The 26260-nt window shown below is 41.0% G+C and overlaps 2 protein-coding genes and 1 pseudogene across 2 annotated transcripts; 1 reads left to right on the forward strand and 2 right to left on the reverse strand.

The window, feature by feature from the left end:
- Nucleotides 1-2326: 2326 nt before the first annotated feature.
- LOC102527268 (olfactory receptor 10H4-like) lies at nt 2327-3277 on the reverse strand. Its single transcript, XM_072946982.1, has one exon. The coding sequence runs from the start codon at nt 3251-3253 to the stop codon at nt 2327-2329; it is 927 nt and encodes a 308-aa protein (XP_072803083.1). The 5' UTR covers nt 3254-3277.
- An 18353-nt stretch (nt 3278-21630) lies between these two features.
- On the forward strand, nt 21631-22606 carry LOC107032911 (olfactory receptor 10H1-like; annotated as a pseudogene).
- A 2417-nt stretch (nt 22607-25023) lies between these two features.
- On the reverse strand, nt 25024-25971 carry LOC102529743 (olfactory receptor 10H3-like). Its single transcript, XM_031689743.2, has one exon. It carries the CDS (start codon nt 25948-25950, stop codon nt 25024-25026), a length of 927 nt encoding a protein of 308 aa, XP_031545603.2. The 5' UTR covers nt 25951-25971.
- Between the last annotated feature and the right edge of the window lie 289 nt (nt 25972-26260).

A 26260-nucleotide genomic window follows, 5' to 3' on the forward strand; every position in this document is an offset into this window, starting at 1 on the left:
CTAAACATAATTGTTGGGAGCCAGTGAATTATGGCTAAATGCAGTAAAAACTTTTAGGTGAACTGTTTAAGAACAAATATGTTTAATGGTATGTCTACTTAAAATAATTTCTACAGATTTTTGGTAACTTGAAACTAGAGATTTGACAAGTTAAATGATGGAAATTTATTGAATATCTAGATCATTCACAAATAAAATAAGATACTGAAACATTAATTACTGAACATAGACTTCCTTTTAAAGAGAAACTAAAGATATTTATGGCTATTAATGTTTGGTTCCACACTGAGAAATTTTCTATAAAAAGCCCATGTTTAAAAAAATTATAAATAGCATTTATAGGCTTGCTAATCTACAGAATGCTAATGTAAAAGTTCATAATAGCTTACTTCTCATTTTTCACTTTAGGTTTTAAAGGTTAAGAATTCTAACATAATTAAAACTACCGTAGTTAGTAAAAATCTTTGTGTGAAAAAAAAGAAAGTATAAGGAATGGAAATGCATTTTGTTAAGGGAAAATAATTTTTGTAATTTTGTCCTAAAGAGGGTTTAAAAGAGAGAGAGAGAGAAATACGCAAAGCATAGGACAAAATCTGAAGGTAAAAAGGAAGCTATAAAAGGTTTATGAAAAAGAAACACTGAGAAAAGAGTTTTGTGCATAACCAGGACTGAGCAAAATTAGGAAAAATTTAATTGAGTAAATGAATTTTTTATTGATGTATAGATGGTTTATAATATTATATTAGTTTCAGGTGTACAACATAGTGATTCAGTATTTTTATAGACAGGGAAGTAGGGAGAAGAAAGGTAGGGGTAGCAGATTAAGAGTTACAAACTACTAGATATAAAATAAATTAGCTTCAAGGATATTGCACAGCACAAGGGATATCGACAATATTTTATACAATCTACAAAAATATTGAATCACTATGTTGTACACCTGAAACTCATACAATGTGCTGCACAATATAGTTTTGTAGCTTACTTACTTGTACTTGTATTTTATACATAGCAGTTTGTAACTCTTAGTCCTTTACACCTATAAGGCCCCTACCATCTTCCCACCCCACACTAGTAACCACTAGATTGTCCTCTATATCTGTGAATCTGTTTCTGTTTTATCACTTCTTCATTTTATTTTTTAGATTTCATATATATGTGGTAACATACAGTATTTATCTTTTTCTGCCTAACTTATTTGACTAAGTATAATACCCTCAGCTTCATCAATGTTGCTGCAAAGGCAAATTTCATGCTTTTTATGGCTGAGTAATATTCCATTATCTATATATACCACATACTTTATCCATTCATCTGTTGATGAATACTTAAGTTACTTCTATATCTTGGCAACTTTAAATGATGCTGCTATGAACATGGGGGTGCAAGTATCTATTCGAATTAGTGCTTTTGCTTTCTTTGGATATATACCCAGGAGTGGAATATCTGGATCATATGGTAATTCTATTTTGTTTTTTTGAGAAACCTCCATACTGTTTTCCATAGTGGCTGCACCAATTTATAGTCCCACCAACAGTGTACTAGGGTATCCTTTTCTTTACGTCCTCACTAATATTTGTTATTGATAGACTTTTGGAAGATACCCTTTTCACAGGTGTGAGGTGATGTATCACTGTGGTTTTGATCTGCAATTCTCTGATGATTAGCAATGTTAAGCATTTTTTCATGTGCCTGTTAGCCATCTATATGTCTTCTTTGGAAAAATGTCTATTCAGGTCATCAGCCACTTTTGAATTGGGTTCTTTGGGGTTTTTTTGATATTGAGTTATATGAGCTGTTTATAAATTTTAGATATTAACCCCATATTAATCATATCATTTGCAAATAGCTTCTCCCACAAAGTAGATTTTCTTTTCATGTTGTTAATGGTTTCCTTTGTTGTGCAAAATCTTTCCAGTTCTTTATATCATATTGAATTTCTTTCACCAGTGTTTTATAGTTTTCAGGGAACAGGTCTTTTATCTCCTTGGTTAAGTTTATACGTAGATATTTTATTCTTTTTGATGCGACTTTCAATGGGATTCATGTGGTGCTCACCACCTGCTTGAAGATAGATAACACATTCTTAGGCACAGGTAATGGGATGGAATTCATCTCACTGGATATAAGTAAGAGACTATGATGAGTTGGGGAGAGACTATGCAATAGGGGGAAAAGAAACTGGAGAAAAAGAAATATCTAGTATGCATCAAATTCCTTTGGAGTGTAGGTATTTTCTCAGACCCAAATGATTACAAGAGCTCTATGGAAACAGACATTTTTAAGCCCAAACCATCTGTCACATTTCCACACCACCAACTGGCCATCAGGAGCTTGAGGGACAGAATGTTCTGCGGAAGCTTCTCTTTATGGCATTCTTCAGCTCCTTATTCCTGAGGCTGAAAATGATCGGGCTAAGAAAGGGGGTGAAAACTGTATAGGTGGTGGCCATCAGAGTGTTACTGTCCATAGAATGTGGACCCTTGGGCTTAAGGTAGATCATGGAGGCAAAACCATAGTGAACAATCACTATGGTGAGGTGGGATACACATGTGGAGAAGGTCTTGTGCCGGCCCTCAGCTGAGGGGATTTTCAAGATGGCAGCCACGATGAAGACATAGGAGAGGAAGATGAGGAATAAGCACCCCATCAGGGCTGTGACACAAACCAGGATCACACTCAAGGTGACAGATGACATCCCCTTCCCACAGGCCAACTTCAATAGAGAAAGCACATGGCAGAAAAAATGGTGGATCTCATTAGACCCACAGAAGGTGAGATGAAAAACTATCAGTGTCAGCATCATTCCCATGACTGAGCCACCAGCCCAGGACCAGGACACGAGACGGGCACAGTCATGTGTGCTCATGAGCACGTTGTAGCGCAGGGGGTGGCAGATGGCCACGTAGCGGTCATAGCCCATGATCATGAGCAGGAAGGAGTGGGTGAAGCCGAATGTGAATGAGAAGAACATCTGGCTGGCACAGGCCACGAAGGAGATGGAGCGGTGGTTGGAGAGCATGTTGACCAGCATGTGAGGGGTGATGGCAACAGTGAACAGAATCTCGGAGATGGAGAGGGCACACAGGAAGAGGTACATGGGGGTGTGGAGGCTGTGCTCGCTCCAGATGGTGACTATGATGAGCAGGTTGCCCAGGAGTGTGAACAGGTACATCAACAGGTACAGCAGGAAGAAGGCAGGCAGGAGATGCTGAGGGAAGTTGGAGAAGCCAATGAGGATGAATTCAGACATTGTGCTATAGTTCTGACCAGACAAGGATGCTGCATCTGGTGAGATTAGAAATAGGATGAAGTCACAGTGGTTAAAACATAGGCTCTAACATAGATTAAATGGCAATTAAAGACCTCCATACTATATAACTATTTGCTTAACTTGTCTGAGTCTCACAGTCTTCATCAGTAAGATGGAATAAATGATAATACTTCTTACCATTTAGTAATATGATAAAGATAAAATGAGATCAATATATTAAGCGCTTAAGGCATAGTTTGGCTATTGGGTTTTTTTAATCGAATGAAAATTTCTTTAAATCCTATAGTGCTTTATAATGGCTATTGAGTTTTAATTAACCATGATGAAAAGAAATAAAAGATCCCAGGTTTGTAATCATTAAGACGGACATAGACCATCAGAGTCATATTCTCTTGAAGAGTCTGCCTGTTCTAGAAAACCTGTATTTTGATCTTGAGGTTCTAACCCTTTTTTTTCTCTGAGAAGTTTTGTCCTTTAATTGAGTAACCCATTCACTTTTGTTTTAATACTGTTTTATTGGTACTCATTTGTGCCATCTTGTCTCATATTTTGTATTTGCTGTTCTAAAGTAACTGAACAGAAAGTATGAAAATAAAAAGCTGGACAGTTATATGCCAAGCAAATGTGCACCAAAGGAAAGCTGAGGCAGCAATCTTGAAAGTAGGGAAATAATGGGGTTAAAAGAAAAAATAATCATAATATCTCTGTTACCAGATGCCAGTAAAAGGAAACAGGTTCCCTGCAGAAATGGTCTGGGCATGGAAGCAAGGCTAGGAAATCTCTGCAACAGTGAAATGGAACTTCCACTGAGCAACGTGTTCACGTTAAAGGATGTTGGGACCTGAGTGAGAAGATGTCTATTGGCCATAGGGGACCATGTGCAGAGGATGGAGGAACAAGCTAAATGACACTCTGAAGAAGCAATCAGAAAATCCAGAAGGTGAAATATTCCACAGAACAACTGGTCTGGTCTCATCAATAAGCCAGGACCAAGAAAAGGATGAAGAGAAATTCAAGGGACATAACAACCATATGCAATACTGGGTTCTAGATTAGATGCTGATTTAGATATGCTAATTGTGAAGTATTTTAAAGGAAATAGAGGAGATTTTGATTATAGTATAAATGAATGATATAGTATAAACAATATTAAGGTGTGATTATTAATTTAGCTATACATTTTATATTTGATCTTGTTATTTCAGCTGTGAAGGTAAATATCAGTAGTTTAAAAGCATGTTGACATTTAAAAGTTGCACACATATGCACACATGAAGAAACAAAGAGGAATATTTCATGAAGGTTAAAAGAAAGTTGTAATGACTTGCATATATATAATTAACCTATGTAAAAATAATCACTTGAATGTTAGGAATAAATATTCAACACAACTTCAGTGAAATAGTTGTAAAATAGAAGTAGCTAAATCAATACTAGTAGCTAAATCAATATTGAAGTTGAGAATTTTAACAGAGTTCAAAAATCCAATTTGGGAATTATTAATTATAACACATTAATAATATTCAGACATTAGCTCCTGGCTATATTTAGACTCTTTACCAAACAAGATGAAACATATTTTTCAAGCACATAGAAGACTCAAACAAAAACTTACTTTGTTTTAGGACATGAGAAAATCCTCCATCCACTTTGAAGTATAAATAATAAAATAGATTATAATGCACTAACATTATAAATCAATAGAGAAGGAATAGTTTTCCAAAGCCATAAGTTAGAAGGATAAATACATTATTAAATACTATTTTATTTCAGTAGTAAATCATAAAATAAATGAAGAAATATTTATAATTTAATAATTTAAACATCAAAGGTCAAAACTTTAAACTAAAACAGTACTGTATGGGAAATATGCAGCTTTCAATATATTTATCAAGAAACTTTATCTAGAAAATCATCATTAATACAACCAAAATCAGCTGATGGAAAGGATCAATAAGATAGAAAGAGGAAAAATGTCAAGGAGAAAACACAAAATTAAAATTGGGAAATAAAAGTACAGAAATAATAGATTATTTTAATGGATAAAAATAATAAGAAAAATATATTAAGACATTGAAACACCCCCCACCCCCCAAAAGGAATAAAATCTCAGAAACAGATAAAATGCCAAGACTGGTGCAAGAAAAAATAGAGACCCTGGATTTCAAAGAAGTTCTAAAGAAACTGAAATAGTTAAAGACTTTTCCTTCCTGTAATCATTAGCCCCACTGAGTTTATAAGTGAGTGCTCACAAATCTTTAATGAACAATTGACAAATATTTTATACATGTTCTTGAAATAAAAGAGAAAAAAAAGAAAAAATTGAAATCTGCCAGGCTCATTTCATCAAGTGAATGCAATCCTGATTCTAAAACCGTATAAGAATGTTATAAGAAACAATTATCGGCTCGCTCTACCTATCCAAGTTGATTTTAAAATCCATAAGACACCACCTAATTAATTAAAATGGTGTATTAAAGTTAGTAAATTATGATCAAGTGTTGTTGGTTTATCCCATGAGTGACAAGGTGGTGTAGCACCATGTGATCCATCACATAAATAAACTAAAAAAGAAAAATTATGTAATTATTTTTTATCAAGGAAGGAATATATTTTCTAAAATTAAACTCCTATCTATGATTTAAAAATTTTCAAATAATTGACCTATAACATCATATTAGTTTTAGGTATACAGCATAATGATTTGACATTAAGTCTATTTATGATTTTTTAAAAGACTTTTGCAACAGGAAATTGAAAAAGACTTTATTAGCAAGGTAAAGAATATGTACTATAAAACTAACAAGATTTATTCATTGAGTTCTGCTTAGAGCCAGTACCAGGGATTGAACCTAGGACCTCTTGGGTCCTGAGTATGTGCCCTACCACTTAAGCTATACCCTGCCCCCTGCAAATAGTATGCTAAGTGGTGAACTTTACATGCATTATTTTAAGATCAGGAACAAGCCAGGGTTACTCACTGTCTCTGCTGTTCTTTAACATGGAACTGAAAGTCATGAGTGCTGCTAAAAGGAAAGAAAAAAAGCTATATAATGTTCCAGGCATATGTATACATACATATATTCCTTTTCATATTCTTTTTCATTATAGGTTACTACAAGATATTGAATATAGTTCTCTGTGTTATACAGAAGAAACTTGTTGTTTATTTATTTTACATATAGTAAATATTTGCAAATCTCAAACTGCCAATTTATCCCTTCCCATCCCCTTTCCAGAAATTGACATATTGTAAACCAACTATGCTTTAATTAAAAAAACCCAATCTTTTATGTTATTTAAAAAAAAAAGAAAGAAGGTATAGAAAGATTGGAAGGGAAGAGACATGATCATCTATCCAAAAAGATAAAGGAATCAAGACGTAATATACTAGAACAGTAAGAGGGCACAGTGCTGCAGAAGGCAGGATCAACTTCCAAAAACCATACTATTTCTCACAGCATTACACCATTAATTATCCTCAAACTATAGAATTTAAATAAAAGTAAGACAATAGTGATACAAACTATAAAGAAACAGCTCTCAAGTATTTTGATCTCAGGATCCCTTTACACTAAAAAATTATTGAGGTTCCTAAAGGTCTTTTGTTTGAGTGGATTGTAATGGTTAATTTTTACCATATTAGATACTAAAACTAAGAATTTTTTTTAAAATTATTGAAGTATAGTTGATTTACATTGTTGTCTTAGTTTCAACTGTACAGTTTTAGTATATGTGCTAAAGCAAGCACTTAGCTTCAAGTATACAGCAAAGTGATTCAGTTATGCATAAATAATTTTTTTTCTTTTTTGGTTTCTTTTCCATTATAGGTTATTACAAGATATTGAATATAGTTCCCTGTACTATACAGTAGGTCCTTGTAGTTTTTAAGGAACCTCCATACTGTTCTCCAAAAACTAAGAATCTTTCACAATATTTAGTTATTAGTACACTTAAAAGAGCAATAATAAACCTATTATATGTTGATATTAGTAACGTATATTTATTACATTTTCAAAAAAACATTTAGTGAGAAAAGTGGCCTTGTTTTGCATTTTTTCAAATATGCCTAATGTTTGGCTTGATAGGAGGTAACTAAGCTCGTATCTGCTTCTTCATTTAGTCTGTGGTGATACATTGTTTTAGTTGAAGTATATGATGAAAACACATCCACGCATGTAACTGGAAAAGAAAGGACCTGATGGACCCCCAGAAGGGATCTCAGAGACCCCCAGGGTTCTTCATATCAAACTCTGAAAACTTCTGTTATAAAATATCTAGGAATTAACCAGAAACACGTGATACCTCCAAAGGCAATTTAACCACTAGTAAAAAAAAAAAAAAATAGAAGATGATCTAAGTACTTGGAAACAGACTACACCCTCGGATGAGTTGAGCTGATATTGTAATGGTGCCAGTTCTTCCCCTAAATTATACCATCAGTGCAACTGCATTTACAGTTCCAGTGAATTGACTGTGAATTTAATGGAAACTAACCTAAAATTCCTTCTGAAAATAAAGTCAATACAAATCTATGTCAAACTAAATAAAAATGGTGTAAACAGGAGAGATACGCCCTCCTGTGTATAGAGTTATAGACATTTCTTAAAGTGTGACCCTGGATTAGAGATAGACATCAATTAAGTTGATTCTATATCTCAGATAATACCCCTTCATATTCAAAACTCAATATATGATAAAGGTGGGCAGCACAAATCAAAGGGAAAAGATAGATTGTTTACTACTTTTTGGTGGGAAAACTTCATTTAATGAAGCAACGTAAATCTGAATTTCTGCCCAAGAACAAGGGCAAGGTGGAACCTAGATGGATGCAAGACATAAATATGCAGTATCAGCTGTAAAGTTAATAGAGGAAAGTGCAAGAGGATTATTTTGTTGATTTTAAAAGGCACAAAAGTTAAGGGTATTATTTTTTAGAAAAAGACATGAAAACATCAAATTAAGGATTTTCATTCCACAAAGGAAATTCTGGATAAAGTTATCATGAAGATGAAACGTTGGGAAAAATAACTTGCATTGTGTAAAACTAACAAGGGAATTCTATCTAGAAAAATGAACAAGAAGTAGGAACAGTACAGATGAGCAAAGGATATGAGCAGAAAAATCACAGGAGTTCCGCAGGCGAATGAGAAGATGCTCAGTTAAAAAGAGAGAGAGAGAAACAGTAATGGAATTTCACTGAATACAATACAACTGATGAACCAATATATGTATATTGTAACTAACCAAAGTCCAAGTTCACATTAAGCCTCACTCTTTGTCTTGTTCATCAGTTGTAACAAATGTGCCACACTAACGCAACATATAAATGATAGAGGAAGTTGTGTGCAGGGAGAGGAGGTAAGTGGGAACCCGCCATACCACTTGATCAGTTTTTCTGTAAACCTAAAACTCCTCTAATGGAATAAAGCCCACTCATTAAAAAAAAATTAAAGAAAAATATACAAATTTGCAAGAACATATACAAATCAAAGGATATATGAAATATTTTTAAAAGATTGACAAAATGAAAAGAAAATAGGGTGAAAGAAAGAGAATAAATTTATGAAATAAGGGAAGAACTTTGTGCAAACCCAAGATAACCAAAAGCCATAAACTAGAAATATCACTGCTCAAACCTCTGTACCGAAAGTCCATCATAAAATTTTTAAAAGTATTTTTATGCATAACTTGAGCCACATTGCTGCCCAGAGCTCCTGAATTCCTTGTCTCTGGGACAGGGCCCCCTCATCATTGCACCCATTGGTGATCTCACTAGTGCATTGTCTCTAAGTGTCCCCCCAAGTAGGGGTCAGCCTGGAATTTGGAGGACACAGAATCACCAGGACAGTGAGGAACTTCACTAGAATGAGGATGCTCCTGGAGTGGAGAAGACCTCATTTATGAACTGAAAAACAAGTGCTCTGATCACCTATGCGCCCCACCCAGAAACCCTGGCATCAACTACCTTCCACACTCAGCCCTCCCTTCACTCAGCAACCTCCTTCTCAGCTAAGCAGTTCTTGGTCTGTCCTGTTCCTCGACATCCATATGGCTCCATCTCCTCTTTCCTGGACCACAGCCCCAGGCTCCTCCCATGTCCTCTCCTTTGCTCCCACTCCACTCTGGCTTCCAGAGAGAATCTTCTGAAATATCACAGAGTATACAGTCATGACACCCAGGGTTCAAATCCAAAGAACTTTTCAGCAATGAGCCTCCTCACCCCACCTGAAACTGGGATTGCACGGAGAGTTGCCTTCAGCGGGTCCATGAGGATTCACATAAAGGGCTCAGAGTTTACCTAATAAAAGTAGTTGTCACTGATATTGAGGTTATGCTCCTTGTTCTGATCTGGTTTAGTGTCATTCTTCTGTACAAGATGACACAAATTGGCCTCATTCTAAACTCATGGTATCTGACCCCAGCGGGGCACTTAGTGCCTATGGCAAACACACAACACAGTTTCCCGTCAGAAGGCTGATCCAACCTCCACTCTCCCCTCCAGCCCTTGCCTCACCCCTGTGGTCCACCTTCCCACCTCCCGCTTGGTGGAATGGCCACGATTATCAAGGTTAGCCTCTCCCATCTCCTCTGACGGGCAGAACGATTTCTGTCTCCTCTGGTCTCACAGCGGATGGCCCCCACGCCATTGCTGAGCAAGCATCACACACATCACAGGAATGCGTCCAGCTCACACCTCTGTCTCACCCAGAGCCTCCGCCCCAGGATAGGAGGGGCCGTCTTTCCCCCAGACCAGGACACAGCAGCAAAGACAAGGTAACCTAGAACAGGGTTTCTCAACCTCAGCACTAGTGATTTTGGGGGCCAGGTCATTCTTTGGCTCTCTTTTTCATTGTACAGTGTTAAGCAGCCTCTCTGGCCTCACCCACCAGATGCCTGTAGCATCAACTCCCACCATAAGTTGTGATAACCAAAAAATTCCAGACATGTCCAAATGTCCACTGTGGGGAAGAATCACCCTTGGTCGACAACCGCTGGCCTGGAAGCTGCAAGGGGCACCTAGGGTAAGTGAGAACACGGGACCCAACACGGGCAAACAGAGAAGCCCCCTGGCCTTCTCCCAAGACTAAGATCCTCTCTTGACACCCTTCTCCCCAGCCCTGACCCCATCCCCAGGGTGGGCAGCATTATGCACAACTGTAGATTCTGACTTCTTACCTTCTTTTTCCTGGTCCTCCTCTGCCTGGGGTGCCTCTTCCAAGAAACAGCCAGCAGCAGAGGGCAGAAGCAGCTCTCCCGCTTGTTGCTGTCAGCAGCGGCCGCAGGCAGGTCTGGGGTCAGACCTAATGTCTTCTGGACCTGATACTGTGAGCTTTATCGCTGCTGCAGCATTCCCAGCAGGCTGTCCCTGAGAGCCTCTCCATGAAACCAACCTGAAAGGGTGGTCCTCAGGGTCTGGAGAGGCTGGAGGGACCTCAGGGGACCTTCAGGGATCTGCAGCCTCTACTTCTTCCTCCAACTATCCACATGCAGTGACAGCTCCCTGCTGCCTCTCTCTGCCCAGAGAGACACCAGTCCCTGCTGAGGGCTGAGGAGCTCCCAGTCTTGGGGGAGACAGGACTGGATAAAGATGCCCTCAACCTCCTGGGGTCAAGTTACAGTCAGAGGGAAGACAGGAGCTGGAAGAGCCCAGAGTGGGAGTCCAGTGCTGTGCCCTCGGGTGAGGGCAGTTGAAATGCTTCCCCTAATAAGAGTAATTTGGACCTGGGTCTTGGAGAATGGTGTCTGTTGGCTAATACAAGTACTCAAAGACTTCTAGCCACACTGGAAAGCCCCACTTTTCTCCTCTATCAAGTACTACCCTATCCCTGTTGTCCTGGTGGTCCAAGCCAGAAGTCTGATGTTAGCATAGGCTTCCCTGTGATGTGATACAAATATTTGATCCTTTGGTCTTTGTCACTTATTCCTGACACTGAGTTCCTGAAACTGTTAGTATCTCATGAGCGATAAAACTATATTTTAAAAATTCTAATGAGATGACTAGTGGACGGAGGCTCTTACGTAGCTTCAGGATGGGGGTTGGTCTCCAGAAAGACCAAGGCATGATAATGGGTTGAAAATTTCAGCCCCACCACTTAGACATCCAAGGAGAGATACGGGTGGGAGATTGAGTTAATCACCAACGGCCAGTGATGTAATCCCCCAAACAACAGGGTTTGGAGAGCTTCTAGGCTGGTGACCACATGGAGATGCTGGGGGAATGGAGCATCTGGAGAGGCCATGGAAGCTCCACATTCCTTTGCCCACACCTTGCCCTATGCATCCCTTGCATTTAACTGCTCCTAGGTTATATCTTTTATAATAAACTGGTACTAGCAAGTGAAGCACTTTCTTGAGTTTTGTGAGTCATTCTAGTAAAGTGTATTCTGGAAGGGGGATGTGTTGTGGAAACAACTTTGTAGCCAGTTGGGACAGAAGTGTAGGTACCATGGGCACCCAATACCTGAGGCTGGTCTCAAGGTGGGGCAGCCTTGTGGGACTGAACCTTCCAGCTGTGGAGTCTGAGGCTAACTCCAGGTAGTAAGTCTCAGAACTGAATTGAATTATAGGACCCTCACTTGGTGTCCAGAGTTGGAGAACTGATCCTTGATGTGGAACGAAGCCACACACTTGGTGTCATAAGTGTTATGCATAAAAGAGTTCACGCCTCTCTCCCTCTGTCTAGTCAGCAATACTGTCCATTCCACCTCTGTAATCAGCGTCAAATCTGACCACTTAGTCCAGGATGCCTGCACCTATCTCCCCCCACCTCTCCCCACCACTCACGGGGTCTCCCCACACCCACCTCTGCCCTCAGCAGTCTGCTCCTCTCACAGCATCCAGCAAGAGCTCCGTACAAGCAAGAATCTGACCATGCTGCCTGTGTATGAAACCATCTCCTTGGTACAATATCTTTGGAGAACTGGCAGTATCTACTGAAGGTGACCACAAATCTCTCCTATGATTTAGCAATTACATATCCAGGTACAGACCCAATGGAACAACATATAAATATTATCCACTGAAGTTCATATACTAGTTGTTCACAGGAATGCCACTTATAGGAACCCCAAAGTGGAAGCAACCTAAATGTCTATGAATATGCTCACATGATGAAATATCTTACAATTCTTTTCTAAAAGTATATTTAAAATATGTGGGATACCCCTATTACCTCTGGAACAACTCTTCAAGTGGCCTTCATGCTCTTACCCTTCCCATCTATATGCCTTCACATTCCAGAAATCCCCCAGCCACCTTCAATGCTCCAGAGCTCACTAGACATACGAATGTCCCTGAGTGCACCATGCCTCTGCTATCCTGAACCTTTGCACTTTCTGTTTTCTTTACCTGGAAACTTCTCTCACATTTGTGTGCCTCATGTGGATAAAACCTACTTACCCTTCGGGTCTCACTTTAGACATCACCCCCCTCCAGAAGCCTTCTTTAAGCCCCAGGCTAGTCTTTGATCTGCACTTAGCTCCTGCAGGCCCCTAGGATTGATTTCCTCATCACGCCTCAGACCACGGTGTGTTGTCCTCTTTGGTTATGTGACAGCTTCCTGCACTGGACCAGAAGAAGCTGAAGGTAGAGATCAACTCTGTCCTTGGTCATCGCTAGATCCTAGCACCTAAAATGTTTCCACATAAAATAAGTACTGATTAAGCATTTGTTGACTATATGAATGAATACATGAGGGTAAATGATGTGAGGACATAGAGAGGTGGGAGTGTCAAAGGTATCATTTCATGTGGAAAACTTTGATGGACAAGGAAGAGATTTCCAAGTAATGTTGTGATGGCATTCACAGAAGAGAGAACAGTTTGAGCAAAAGCATGCAGGTGTGCTGAGCATGTAGGAAGATGGATAGACTATGAATGGCTTGATGGCCTCCTTAGAATAATTGCTCTGTGTCCCACAGAGAGGTCAGATAAAAGGCATGTGTAGCCAGCAGGTTGAGGTAGAGTCCAGCATGGACTGATGTGGTCCTGCCATCCCTTTCACCTAAGCTCCAGGGAGGCCTACACTGCATTGGAACAAGACATGTGGGGAAATATGACATGGCCCACATATGTACATTGACAGTAGGTTAACCAAGGAGGTAAAAACCATGTACACTGAGAACTATTAGGACATTGTTAAAAGAAATTGAAGAAGAGACACAATAAATGGAAAGATATTCTGTGCTCATTGATTGGAAGAGTTAACAATACTACCCAAAGCAATCTACAGATTCAATGCATCAAAATCCCAAGGACATTTTCCACAGAATTAGGACAAAAAGTAATCATATGAAATCACAAAATACTCTGAATACCCAAAACAATCCTGAGAAAAAAGAAGGCGTCACACTCTCTGGTTTCAAACTATATTACAAAGCCATGGTAATTCAAGCAGCATGGTATTGGAAGAAAAACAGATACATAGATCAACGGAATAGAATTGAGATCCTAGAAACAAATTCACACTTTTATGGACAATTAACTTAGGACAAAGGAGCAAAGATCCTTCAGTGGAGAAAGGATAGTCTCTTCAATGAATGATGTTGGGAAAACTGGACAGATATGCCAAAAAAAAAAAAAAAAAGAAACTAGATCACTGTCTCATACTATACACAAAAATTAACTCATAATGTATTAAAGACTTGAATATACAACATGAAATCATAGAACACTTAAAAAAACATAGGCAGTGTGCTCTTTGACGTCAGTATTAGCAATATCTTTCTAGATATGTCTCCTTAGGCAGGAGGGGAAAAAAACCAAAAATAAACAAATGGAAATACATTAAACTAAAAAGTTTCTACACACAAAAGAAACCATCAACAAAATGAAAACACAATCCACCAAACAGAAGAAGATATGTGTAAATGATTTATCTGATAAGAAATTAGTATCCAAATATATATAAAGAACTCATACAACTCAACAACAAAAAAACAAACAACTTGATTAAAAAATGTGCAGAGAAGCTGAATAGACATTTTTCCAAGCTACCAGGCACATGAAAAGATGTTCAACACTACTAATTATTAGGGAAATGCAAATCAAAACCACAGTGAGGTATTATCTCACACCTGTTATGTTATCAAAAAGGGGGAAAATAACAAGTGTTGGTAAGGATGTGGAGCAAAGGGAACCCTCAAGCATTTTTGTTGTAATGTAAGCTAGTGAAGCAATTATGGAAGAGAATGTGGATAGTTCCTAAAAAATTAAGACTAGAACTAGCATATGATCCAGCTATGATCCAAGACGTCCTTGAGTAGGTAAATGCATAGTTAAACTGTGGTACATCCTGACAATGCAATATTATTTAGAGCCGAAGAAGTAAGCTATTAAGCCATAAAAAGATACCGAGGAACAGTAAATGCACATTACTAAGTGAAAGACGACCCTCTAAAAAGGCTACATACTGTACAATTCCAACTATATGACATTCTGAAAAAGGCAAAACTATGAAGAGAGTAAAAAAATAAATCAGTGGTTGACAGATATTAGGGGAGAGGGATGGATGAGTAGGCAGAGCATAGAGGATTGTTGGCAGTGAAAGCACTCCAAATGATACCTTAACGATGGGTTAATCTCATAATACATTATTTAAAGCCCATAGGAGGAACAACGGGAGTGAACCACAACGTAACCTATGCACTTAGGTGATGATAATGTGTCAATGTAGGTTCATCAATTGTGACAAACATACCACTCCAGTGGAGAATGTTGATAATGGGAAACTGTTCATGTGTGGGGGGCAGAGGGTATATGGGAAATCTATGTACCTTCCTCTCAATTTCACTGTGAACCTAAAACTGCTCTAAAAATAGTCTTAAAAATAATAAGCTGAAACCCAATCTGAGATATTTGCACAATATTTTTTTTTTGGTAGAATACAGTTTAAGAGCTTGGCAAACTTAAGGGTAAATGGCCAAATGGTAAACATTTTTGACTTTGCAGGCCACACTATCTCTGTCACAGACTCAACTCTGCTGTTGTAGCACAAAAACAGTTGCAGACAATATATCAATGAGTGGGTATGACTGTGTTCCAACAAATATATATAAACAGGCAGTGGACCCACATGCTGTAGTTTTTCACCCCTAAAACTGTAGTATAAAGGCATTAGAAGAAGTTAAGTAGGATGTTTCTGATTAGAACAATATTAAGGTACAAGAAACAGAAAGCAAAGGAAAAAGATAGGTAAAAAAAATCAGTGTTTAGAATCTCTTTTTAAACGCCTGCAAATCAGTAAGAACAAGATAATCTAACAGAAAAACGAGGCAAGACTTTGAACAGGCATGTGACAAAAAGGAAACCCACACGGCTAATAAACAATGGAGGTTTTGAATCCCACTAGTAATTAGGGAAATGCAATTTAAAGTGACAATGGGAGCTCGCTTGGCAACCATATTGGCAAAATTAAGTTTCACATTGTCAAGCGTTAGAAAGGACGTGGGGAAACAGATCCTCTGATACACAAGTGCCGAGGGTGTAAATCAGCACAGCCACCTGAGAGTTGAATTTGGCAATTCTTCTTAAATTTAAGAATCATATTTTTTATGAGCTGATCATCTCACTACTCAATTTGTATTTGAATCAGAGAGTTCCTGATTGTAGCAAAAGACATATAAAGATGTGTATTGTATAATTCCTAACAATGGTGAAAAATTGGAAGCAAATCAAGATGTCTAATAGTTAAACATACACCACATATATTTATAATATTGACTATTAAATTAATTTTATAAAAATGAGGTGTTTCTATAGGTGCGGTTCTCACCTGGGGGTGATTTTGGGGGTGATTTTGTCCCTAAGGGGATATTTGGCCGTGTCTGGAGACATTTATGTCATGGCTGGTGTGGGGAGGCTCTTGGAATCTAGTGGGTAGAGGGCAAAGAAGCTGTTAAACATCCAGCAGTGTTCAGACAGCCCCCACTGCAAAGGGTGAGCCAACCCAAATGTCAACACTGACAAGGTTGAGAAAACTTATTCTAAATAAACTAACATGAATATCACTCCAAAATGATGAGTAAAAAAGCCAAGTTGCAGAAAGGTGCCTACAGAATAATCAAATTATGTAAAATCACGTGGTATGAAAAGCAGCCTGGTGGTTCATCAAAAAATTGAATATAGAATTACTATATGACTAAGGACTTTCCTGGGAATGTACCCCAAAGGAATTAAAAGAATTCAAAAAAAATCCTTGTACACAGATATCCATGGCAACACTACTTACGTAGCCAGAAGGTGGAAATAACCCAAATGCCCGTCAGTGGGCGAACAAGTAAACAAAACATGGTCCAGCCATAAAATGACATATTAACTCAGTTATTAAAAAGAATGAAGCACTGATACATGCTATCTGACAGGCGAATCTCAAAAATACTATGCTGAGTGAAAAAAGCCAGGCCTCATAGGCTACAAATTGTATGATTCCATTTATATGGGATGTCCAGATCAGGCAAACCCTCAGGGGCAAAAAGCAGATTAGTGATTGCCAGGGGCTGAGGGAGGAAGACTGCTAATGGGATGGCATCTCCCATTTTTAGGGGGTGATGAAAATGTTCTAGAACTAGGAAGAGACGGTGGTTGAATAACATTGTGAATGTGCTAAATGCCACTGAATTGTTCACTTTAAAGTGGTTAATTTTAAGTTATGTGAATTTCACCTAAAAATAAAACAAAACAAGCAAGCCAAAAGCACAACAAAGCTCTACAGCAGTATCTTATTGATGTATTTGTGTCTGTTCACCTCCTCCTGCATGCAAAGTTCTGCAAGGATGCCCATCAAATTCACCATCGTGATCCCATAGCTGGCCATTGCATGACTTTTAGCCTTATTTGTAGCATCTCAATGATTTAATAGGAAGAAACATATTTATGTACTGATGTAAAAAATTTTTAAACACATGTAATTGGACAAATGATCCGATCAGGGAAGAAAGGAGATGGAGAGGCATGTGGGGCAGCCTCCTCAGCCCCAGCAGGCAATTGCAGGACTGCTTTCCTGCCGAAGTCAGGAACCAGGGCCTCAAATGCCAAATTTGTGAAGCATTAAATTCTGCTCAAGCCCCTGAGAAGCCCAGGTAATTGACTCACCCCTGGCAGGCAGGGAGGGAGGGAAGGAAAGTGAGAAAGTCTCCCTGAGGTGTCCAACAACTTGCAGGGTCCCCAGGGGTCCCAGCATCCTTGTAGCAGAGGGAAGATGCAGAGGCAGTGGGACCACAGCAAGAGAAGGCAGCAGGCACGGAGCAGAGGCAACATAAATAATGATGGTGAGGTTCAGGTAGCCCTTCCCCCTCTACCCTGCTGGCAAACTCAGGGTGGCAGGCTCCTTGCCTTGCAGCCGTCACCTGCAAGGAAACATCAAACCAGGACCTCCAACTGGAGTGAGGCAGAAGCAGGTGCAGAGCCTGGAGCCCCAGGTGAGTCATTTCTCCTCCCTCCCACTTGACCAGGAGAGACCTGGGGAACATGCATCTGCTACAGACTCAGAAAAGCCACTCTGTCTATATAACTCCTTGGGCAATTCGAGTCTACGGGATGGGAGCAGAAGGCAGGGCTCCACTTCCTATTTTCAAGGTGACGGGATGATTTCTTCTCAGGACAGGTGAAGAAACTGAGGTGCAGAGAGGGGAGCTACTGCTTTCAGTTACCCAGAACATCTGCTGGCGTTTTAACTTCTCTCCCCTCTCCATCCTGGCCAAAAAAACAGAGGTAAAAGGATTGAGGGGAGGCAGAGAAAAGAGACAAGAGGATTTAGGACTGAGAGTCTCCAGTCACCCACCAAGGGTGTAATGTATCTGGGGGCACCAGGGCGGACAGGTGCGGTGACGGTAAGGAGTTAGGGATGAAAATGGGGAGAGAAAAGGGAGGCAAGGGTGGCAGAGATGGGAGGGAGGATGCAGAAGGGCATCCTAAAGAACTTCACTGAGAAGAGAGAGCCAGGATGGGGGCAGATGGGTAAGGTAAGATGGAGACAACACAGACCTCGCTTGTGGTTCTTAACCAGGGGCAGTTCTGCTCCGTAGGGGACATGAGACAGTACGTGAGGATACTTTTGATTGTCACAATTGGGAGAAGCTACCTGCACGTAGTGCGCGACAAGAATGCTGCTCAACACATTATACTGCACAGGACAGCCCACAACCACAAAAATTATCAGCCCCCAAAGTCCCTAAGGCTGAGGTTGGAAAACCCTGCTGCAGGGGTATACGAGAACAAGATCTGTCCACAGGTGGCCTTGGCCCCTGTGTTCCTTGGTGGAGAGCTGGCCCGCTGTGGATTCCTCTAAGTGTCAGACGGCCAGATTGCACTCTCTCTGGGGCTGTTCAAATGCTTGCAGAGGAACCCACTAGGTATTCTGGTGGACCAGTGCCAGGTTTCAGTCCCTTTCATCCAAACCCACACCCTCCATGGTCCTAAGGCTCTTTGTTTACTTTAAAAAATTGACAGACTTTACTTTTCAGAGCTTTAGGTTTACTGAAAATTGAGCAGATAACGCAGAGGATTTCCACATATCCTCTCCCTCCCCGACCACAGCTTCCCCTGTTATTAACCTTCTGCGTTCCAGAGGTAACTGTGTTACAGTTGCTGGACTTATATTGACATGTTCTTATTAACCACAGCCCACAGTTTACATGAGGGTTCACTTTTAGTCCGTACATCCTATGAATTTTGACAAACGCACAATGTCATTCATGTAGCCACCATTATAGTATCACACAGAATTGTTTCCACCCCTTAAAAAACCCCGAGTTCCACCTATTCATCTTTCCTTCTCTCTCCTCCCGAGGTCCTGACAACCACCAATCTTTTTACTGACTTTACAGTTTTGCCTTTTTCCAGAATGAACAGACACCAGTCTTAGCTGCCTTCTGCATCCCTGTCATCCCAGAAGATGGATACGCAGCCCTGGACCACCTCCCCCAGACATGGTGAGCTCTTATGTCCTCACAGTGCCTCTCTCTTTCTTTATTCATGGCTGTGGAGTTTTGTGCTCTTAATTAATACAGGGAGGGAGTGTGTGGATGGTCTGGTATGGTGAAGCTAACAGCTCTTTGGTCCTGGGAGTGGCTCTGACATTCATTAACAGCCGCCAGTAAGTGGTGAGTGTAACAGAGAGGTTAGGAAAAGGTAGGCTTTTGGGTCATTCAGGTGCAGGTTCAGATCCTGGCTCCCCCACTCAGAAGCCATGGTCCTTTGGGCAAGTAATGTGTCCTGTGTGGGATGCAGCTGCCACTTCTATAAAACAGGGCTCAGAGTAGTGCCTCACAATATTGGGGTAAATACTTAATAGGAAACATATGAGCACAGGTGCCATGTCCAATAGAGGGTAGCCGTTCTCATCAAGGACTCAAAATCCAGTGCCAGAGATAGTTGAATCTCCAACATGACACATTATTATATTGGTCATGAAAAAGTTAAGATGCTAAGTCCTTCAAACTCACTCAGAAGTTTGGAAGAACACAGGAATGAGTAACTAAATCTATTTGGGGAAGAGATGTCCAGAAAGGCTGCACTGTGCAGGTGACATTTAAATTGAGTCTCAAAGATGAACAGGTGTTTGCCAGTTGGAGAAGGGGAAGAACTGAGATCCTGTCAGACAGAGCATGCTGACTGTACTCTCTAGATCATGTCTCACCCATTCAGTCTTTTCTTGGAGGTTCTTGTTTCTACATCATTGACTTTGACTCACCCTCTGCAATATCTCAGAGTATCTGGACTGAGTGGGGCTTTTGGAGCTACCACCCTGGAAACCGAGGTCAGGTACTGACCCAGAAGTGAGGGAAAGAAACAAGGGACTCCAAAGGAGGGAGGCCAAGGAACTCTAGAAATTGATGACATTTGGGGAAAACAGCTTCCAGTCACCAAACGTCTGATTGTGTCTTGTGCTCAAACTGTCAGGGCTTGATCTAGGACAAGAGTGCACTTAATAGGGTTTTCATTACATTTTCCTATTGTTTTTTACTGTGGTAAAATACACAGAACATAAAATTGACTATTTTCTCCTTCTTATAACAATTCAGTGGCATTAAATACATTCAATGTTCTGCAACCACCACTTCCACCTAGTTCCAGAACCTTCTCAGAACGTCTAAAGGAAACCCAACACCTATTAGCAGTCACTCCCTGTCTCCCCTTCCCCCAGCCCCTGGAAACCGCTGCTATGCTTTAAACTCCTGCATGAATGTTCATAGCAGTGCGATTCACAAGAGTGAAAAATGCAAACAACCTCAATGTCTATTAGGGGGTGAATGGATAAAGAACATGTGGTCTATCCATAAAGGAACATTGATTGGCTGTGAAAAGGAATGACGTTCTCATGCACACTATGACATGGAAGAGCCTCAAAAACATCATGTTGAGTGAAAGAAGCCAGACCTCAAAGGCCACAGATTAGTGGTTTACTGTCTTTAAAAATTACCTAATAAAAATCACTTAAAAACAGTTATTTATAAAGAAAGATTGAAATGTTATTAAATGGAAGTTATTGACTGAGCACAGACCATGTGCATCTGTTCACTTAGTGTATTGATTTCATTATCACAGGCCGCGCCTGCTGTTTTCCAGGTCACAGTCCCAGAATAGTTCATTTAGTTCCCACAACAGTTCTCTGAGGGAGGTAGAGAGAAATGGAGGTGCAGAGAGGTGAAGAAACTGGCTCAGGTTTGCACAGTGGGCAGAGCAGGGATTTGCACCCAGTGGACTGACTCCCATATCCCTTGGTCTGAAGGCTATGTTGCATTGCCTCAGGAGGGGCAGGTGGGCCTCATGGGAGCTGGAAAACAACCAGAACATTATCTCTACACAGCGTCCTTCCTTTAATTTCTTGCATGGATGACTCCAGAGGAAGAATCTGCTTGATTCATATGAAGTTAGAGGTGCACACTACAAAGTGTTGTAGACCCCAGGTAGGGATGTCTTGCGGTATCTGAAGCTCTGGGAGGATCAGAATTTATCAGAAGGGAGGAGAGGAGCAGAGTAGCAACAGCTGGAAACTCAGTGAAGGAACATTTTCATGTTTGGAAGCAAAATCCCTAAGAGGATAGAAGGGTAGAGTCTTTGGGGACAGCCAGCCATGGGGTCAGGTTTTGGATCTGCCATTTTGACAGCTTCATCTTAAACAAGCTGCTTAGCCTCTCTGTACCCCAATATTCTTAATAAGTATTCTAAAAATACTCAAAACAAGGTGAAAAAAACAGCACCTCCCCCACTATATTGATGAGAGGATTAAATCATAGGAGGCACAGAGTAAGAACTCAACTGATGTTACCTGTCATTTACCAGGAATAGCCCCTTGGGCAGGGCCAGCAGTGGTGGAAGCTGATGGCTGTCCTCCACCCAGGAGTTGACCACTCCATGTCACACCTCACTTCAGGCACAGCCTCCATGCAGGGAGCCAACCTCTCAGCAGTGACTGAATTCATCCTCATCGGCTTCTCCACCTTCCCCCACCTCCAGCTGATGTTCTTCCTGCTCTTCCTGCTCATGTACCTGTTCACGCTGCTGGGCAACCTGCTCATCATGGCCACCATCTGGAGCGAGCGCAGCCTCCACACCCCCATGTACCTCTTCCTCTGCGCCCTCTCCATCTCTGAGGTCTTCTACACCTTCACCATCATCCCGCGCATGCTGGCTGACCTGCTCTCCACTGATCACTCCATCTCCTTCACCGCTTGTGCCAGCCAGATGTTCTTCTCCTTCATGTTTGGCTTCACCCACTCCTTCCTGCTCACCGTCATGGGCTATGACCGCTATGTGGCCATCTGCCACCCCCTGCGCTACAACGTGCTCACGAGTCCCCGTGGCTGTGCCTGTCTGGTGGCCTGGTCCTGGGTTGGAGGCTCAGTCATGGGGCTGGTGGTGACATCAGCCATTTTCCAGCTCACCTTCTGTGGCTCTAATGTGATCCATTATTTTGGCTGCCACGTGCTACCTCTCCTGAAGTTGGCCTGTGGGGACAATGTCTCCACAGTGGCCATGGGCGTGGACCTAGTGTGTATCACGGCCTTGCTGGGATGCTGTCTCCTCATCCTCCTCTCTTACGCCTTCATTGTGGCCACCATCTTGAGGATCCCCTCTGCTGAGGGCCGGCACAAGGCCTTCTCCACCTGTGCGTCCCACCTCACCGTGGTGGTTGTGCACTATGGCTTCGCCTCCGTCATCTACCTCAAACCCAAGATTCCCCAGTCTCTGGAAGGAGACGCTGATGGGCATCACCTACACGGTCCTCACTCCCTTCCTCAGCCCCATCATCTTCAGTCTCAGGAACAAGGAGCTGACGAATGCCATGAGGAAGACCTTCCTCAACAAGCTCTACCCAGAAAAAATGTGATTACTGGGAGGAATTCCTTGGACGTAGCTAAACTGGGTTACCAGATGCTACCATTAAAGATGGCCCCCTGTAAACATGTAATACCATACTTGTCTGATGCTTTAAGGCTTATAAGGACCCTTGTCTGCAACATCCAAAGGTGCCCACAATGGTTAAGCAGCATCATGTCTGTACTCAGGGTGGAAAGCTGTATGAGGCGATCGATCACTCAGAGAAAATACGATTCGATGATTCCTATCTGTTGCAGGACACTTTGTCAGGTAGCGGTAAAGCCGGAATCTGTTCTTCTTCTGCCAGAAGCAGGGGTGGTGTGATTCCTCCCATCCCAGAAACCCACACTGCAAAGAGAAATGGAACACACCAGACCTTCCCCCTGTGCTAGGCAGCACCAGGTAGCTACAACACAGGTTTGGCAAGGCTGCAGGAGACTAACCCAGGTTACAGGGGAGGAGAGCAAAGCACCATAAACCCTAGCATTGCTCATCTCTGTAATAATCAGCCTCAGAAAAAGTTGAGAAAACCTCCACATTTTCAGTGTGAATCTTGAGCAGCTGCAGAGAGACAGGGAAGTCGCTATACTTAGGTCAAGGAAAGAAGTCCCACCTTGGAAATGGCCTGCTGTGTCAGACTGACTTGGCTCATGGGCCAGTGGTGAATTCTTTGGTCTCACTAATGAGTGCAGAATCCAGAATGAAGGTGTATCCCATGGTCACACTGATTCAATGTTCCCCCTTGGTACGAGGGGGGATTTAAAGTTCATCATACTTCATAGTGCTTATAATCTTTTGAAAATACATGTACTCGAGACAATGACAAATATGGTGTGATATCCCTTAAAAGTGGGATCAAAGAAAGATAAACTCATAAAAACAGATTGCAATGGTTGTTGCCAGAGACTGAGGGGTGGGGGAACTGGGGAGATTTTTTTTAAGGGCACAAACTTTTAACCAGTAGATCAACCAGTAGATGAGTAGACCTGGAGTTCTGATGCACAGCCTATAGACAATAACAGTATGTTATAAACTTCAAAGTTGCTAAGAGACTAGATCTTAATTGTTCCGACCACAAGAAAGATGTGATGGTTATGTGACATGATAGAGGTGTTGCTAATACTAACTGTTAGCTAACACTGTAGTGGTCATCAAACTGCAAATTATAAATGTATCACACCAGCATTTTATATATATTAAAGTTACACATTGGTATATGTCAGTTATAACTCAATTAAAAAGTTTTCTTGACAAATGTATATTGTTTCAGAATGTGGATTCATCCATTTATTTTAAAATAGCAATTTATAAAACTTAATGGGCACTAGTTGATGGTAGTACTGTTGTATACAAAATGAACATAATTAAAACACACAAGGAATAAATTAACCACACTAACTCTTTCACAGTGAGCCACAGTAATGAGAAAGTAACACTTAACCTAATGTTATGTGTAGTAGAGGGGGAAAGGGATTTGCAATCAGCTAGACACACCCTTTAAGCATGCTTTTTGTTCTTACTTAAGCGATGATCCCTCTTCTTTTTTCTCTCCCTCTCCTGTCTCTCTCTTTCTCGCTATCTTTTCTTTCTCTCACTCACTCTCTATTTCACTCCCTCACCCTCTCCAGCCCCATTTCTAACTCCCTTACATTTCTTCTCTTTCCTCTTCCTCCTATGCAAATAGACCTATTATAGAGAGCATCCTTCTACTTTCCTTTCCCATATGTTTCCTGATTTCTTACTTTATCCAATTTACTTTACAGATCAATTTTAAGGATTTCTGTCTCACTAGCTCATTATATTTCAGTCTTTCTCTCTCCATTTGCATTCTAACATCCTTCACTCAACTCCACTCAGCATAGAAAACCCCGCTTTGGTTCTATCCCTTCCAGAGGCAGTTAGGAACTGTAAATAATAAACCATTATCTTGAAACAAATAATTTTCTTATTTTACATTTATTATAACTAAGATGATAATAATTAAAAAAATCGGACACTGTGTTTCATATATAAAGGTACTCAGTGTTTTTTTATTTATTGGTATTTATTATTTTTAATGTTTTTCTTTTTATTCTTGTATGGGCAAAGGGAAATAAAATATACTCTTGCTTGTCTATTTGGAAAGAACCATGGGCATCAGTGCCTAGACACACCCATCTGGGGCACCCTACCTGCCTATAGACAGATAGCAATTCTAAGACACAAATAATAAGATGAAGTTCACCACACCAGGTATAAACAAGAGTTCATGATGGTTCAGGTCTATGCAAAAAAGAGATAAACAAGTTGAGGATAAAGAAATAGCTAGTATGCATCAAACTCCTATGGGGTGTGGATAGATTCACACACCTGAATCTTTACAACAGTTTTGAGACAGATTTATTATCCTAGGCTTTCTTTCAAATTTCTTCATCACCTAACTGGCCATCAGGAGCTTAGAGGAGAGAATTTTCTGTGGAAATTTCTCTTTATGGCATTCTTCAGCTCCTTATTCCTGAGGCTGAAAATGATCGGGCTAAGAAAAGGGGTGAAAACTGTATAGGTGGTGGCCATCAGAGTGTTACTGTCCATGGGATGGGGGCCCTTGGGCTTCAGGTAGATGATGGAAGCAAAACCGTAGTGCACAATCACTATGGTGAGGTGGGATACACATGTGGAGAAGGCCTTGTGCCGGCCCTCAGCTGAGGTGATCCTCAAGATGGCAGCCAAGATGAAGACGTAGGAGAGGATGATGTGGAATAAACACCCCATCAGGGCTGTGACACAAACCAGGATGACACCCATGGTGACAGACGATGTCTCGTTCCCACAGGCCAACTTCAAGAGGGCAAGCACATGACAGGCAAAATGGTGGATCTCATTAGACCCACAGAAGGTGAGATGAAAAACTATCAATGTCAACATCATCCCCATGACTGAGCCATCAGCCCAGGACCAGGACACAAGATGAGCACAACCACCAGGTCTCATGAGCCCGTTGTAGCGCAGGGGGTGGCAGATGGCCACATAGTGGTCATAGCCCATGCTCATGAGCAGGAAGGAGTGAGTGAAGCCAAACGTGAAGGAGAAGAACTTCTGGCTGGCATAGGCCACGAAGGAGATGGAGCAGTGGACGGAGAGCATGTCGACCAGCATTCGAGGGGTGACAGCAACAGTGAACAGAATCTCGGAGATGGAGAGGGCACACAGGAAGAGGTACATGGGTGTGTGGAGGCTGTGCTCCCTCCAGATAGTGGCCATGATGAGCAGGTTTCCCAGGAGCGTGAACAGGTACATCAGCAGGTACAGCAGGAAGAAGGTAGGCAGGAGATGCTGAGGGAAGTTGGAGAAGCCAATGAGGATGAATTCAGACATTGTGCTATAGTTCTGACCAGACAAGGATGCTGCATCTGGTGAGATCAGGAACAGAATGAAAGCACAGTGGTTAAAACAGAGGTTCTAACATAGATTAAACAGCAGTTGAAGAAGTCTATACTATATAACTATTTGCTTAACTTGTCTGAGTCAAAATCTTCATCAGTAAGATGGATTAAATCATAGCAGTTCCTACCATTCAGCATTGTGATAAAGATAAAGTGAATCAGTATATTAAGTGCTTAAAACATAATTTGACCACTGGGTTCTTATTAACAGTGTCAAAAATAAAGAAATGCTCTCATTTTTG

The sequence above is a fragment of the Vicugna pacos genome, chromosome 22, assembly GCF_048564905.1.
Source record: "Vicugna pacos chromosome 22, VicPac4, whole genome shotgun sequence".
Classification (NCBI taxonomy): Eukaryota; Metazoa; Chordata; class Mammalia; order Artiodactyla; family Camelidae; genus Vicugna; species Vicugna pacos.

Excerpts from the sequence above, each read along its gene's own strand:
- LOC102527268 (XM_072946982.1), bottom strand. The coding sequence starts at position 3,253 with ATGTCTGAATTCATCCTCATTGGCTTCTCCAACTTCCCTCAGCATCTC.
- LOC102529743 (XM_031689743.2), bottom strand. The coding sequence starts at position 25,950 with ATGTCTGAATTCATCCTCATTGGCTTCTCCAACTTCCCTCAGCATCTC.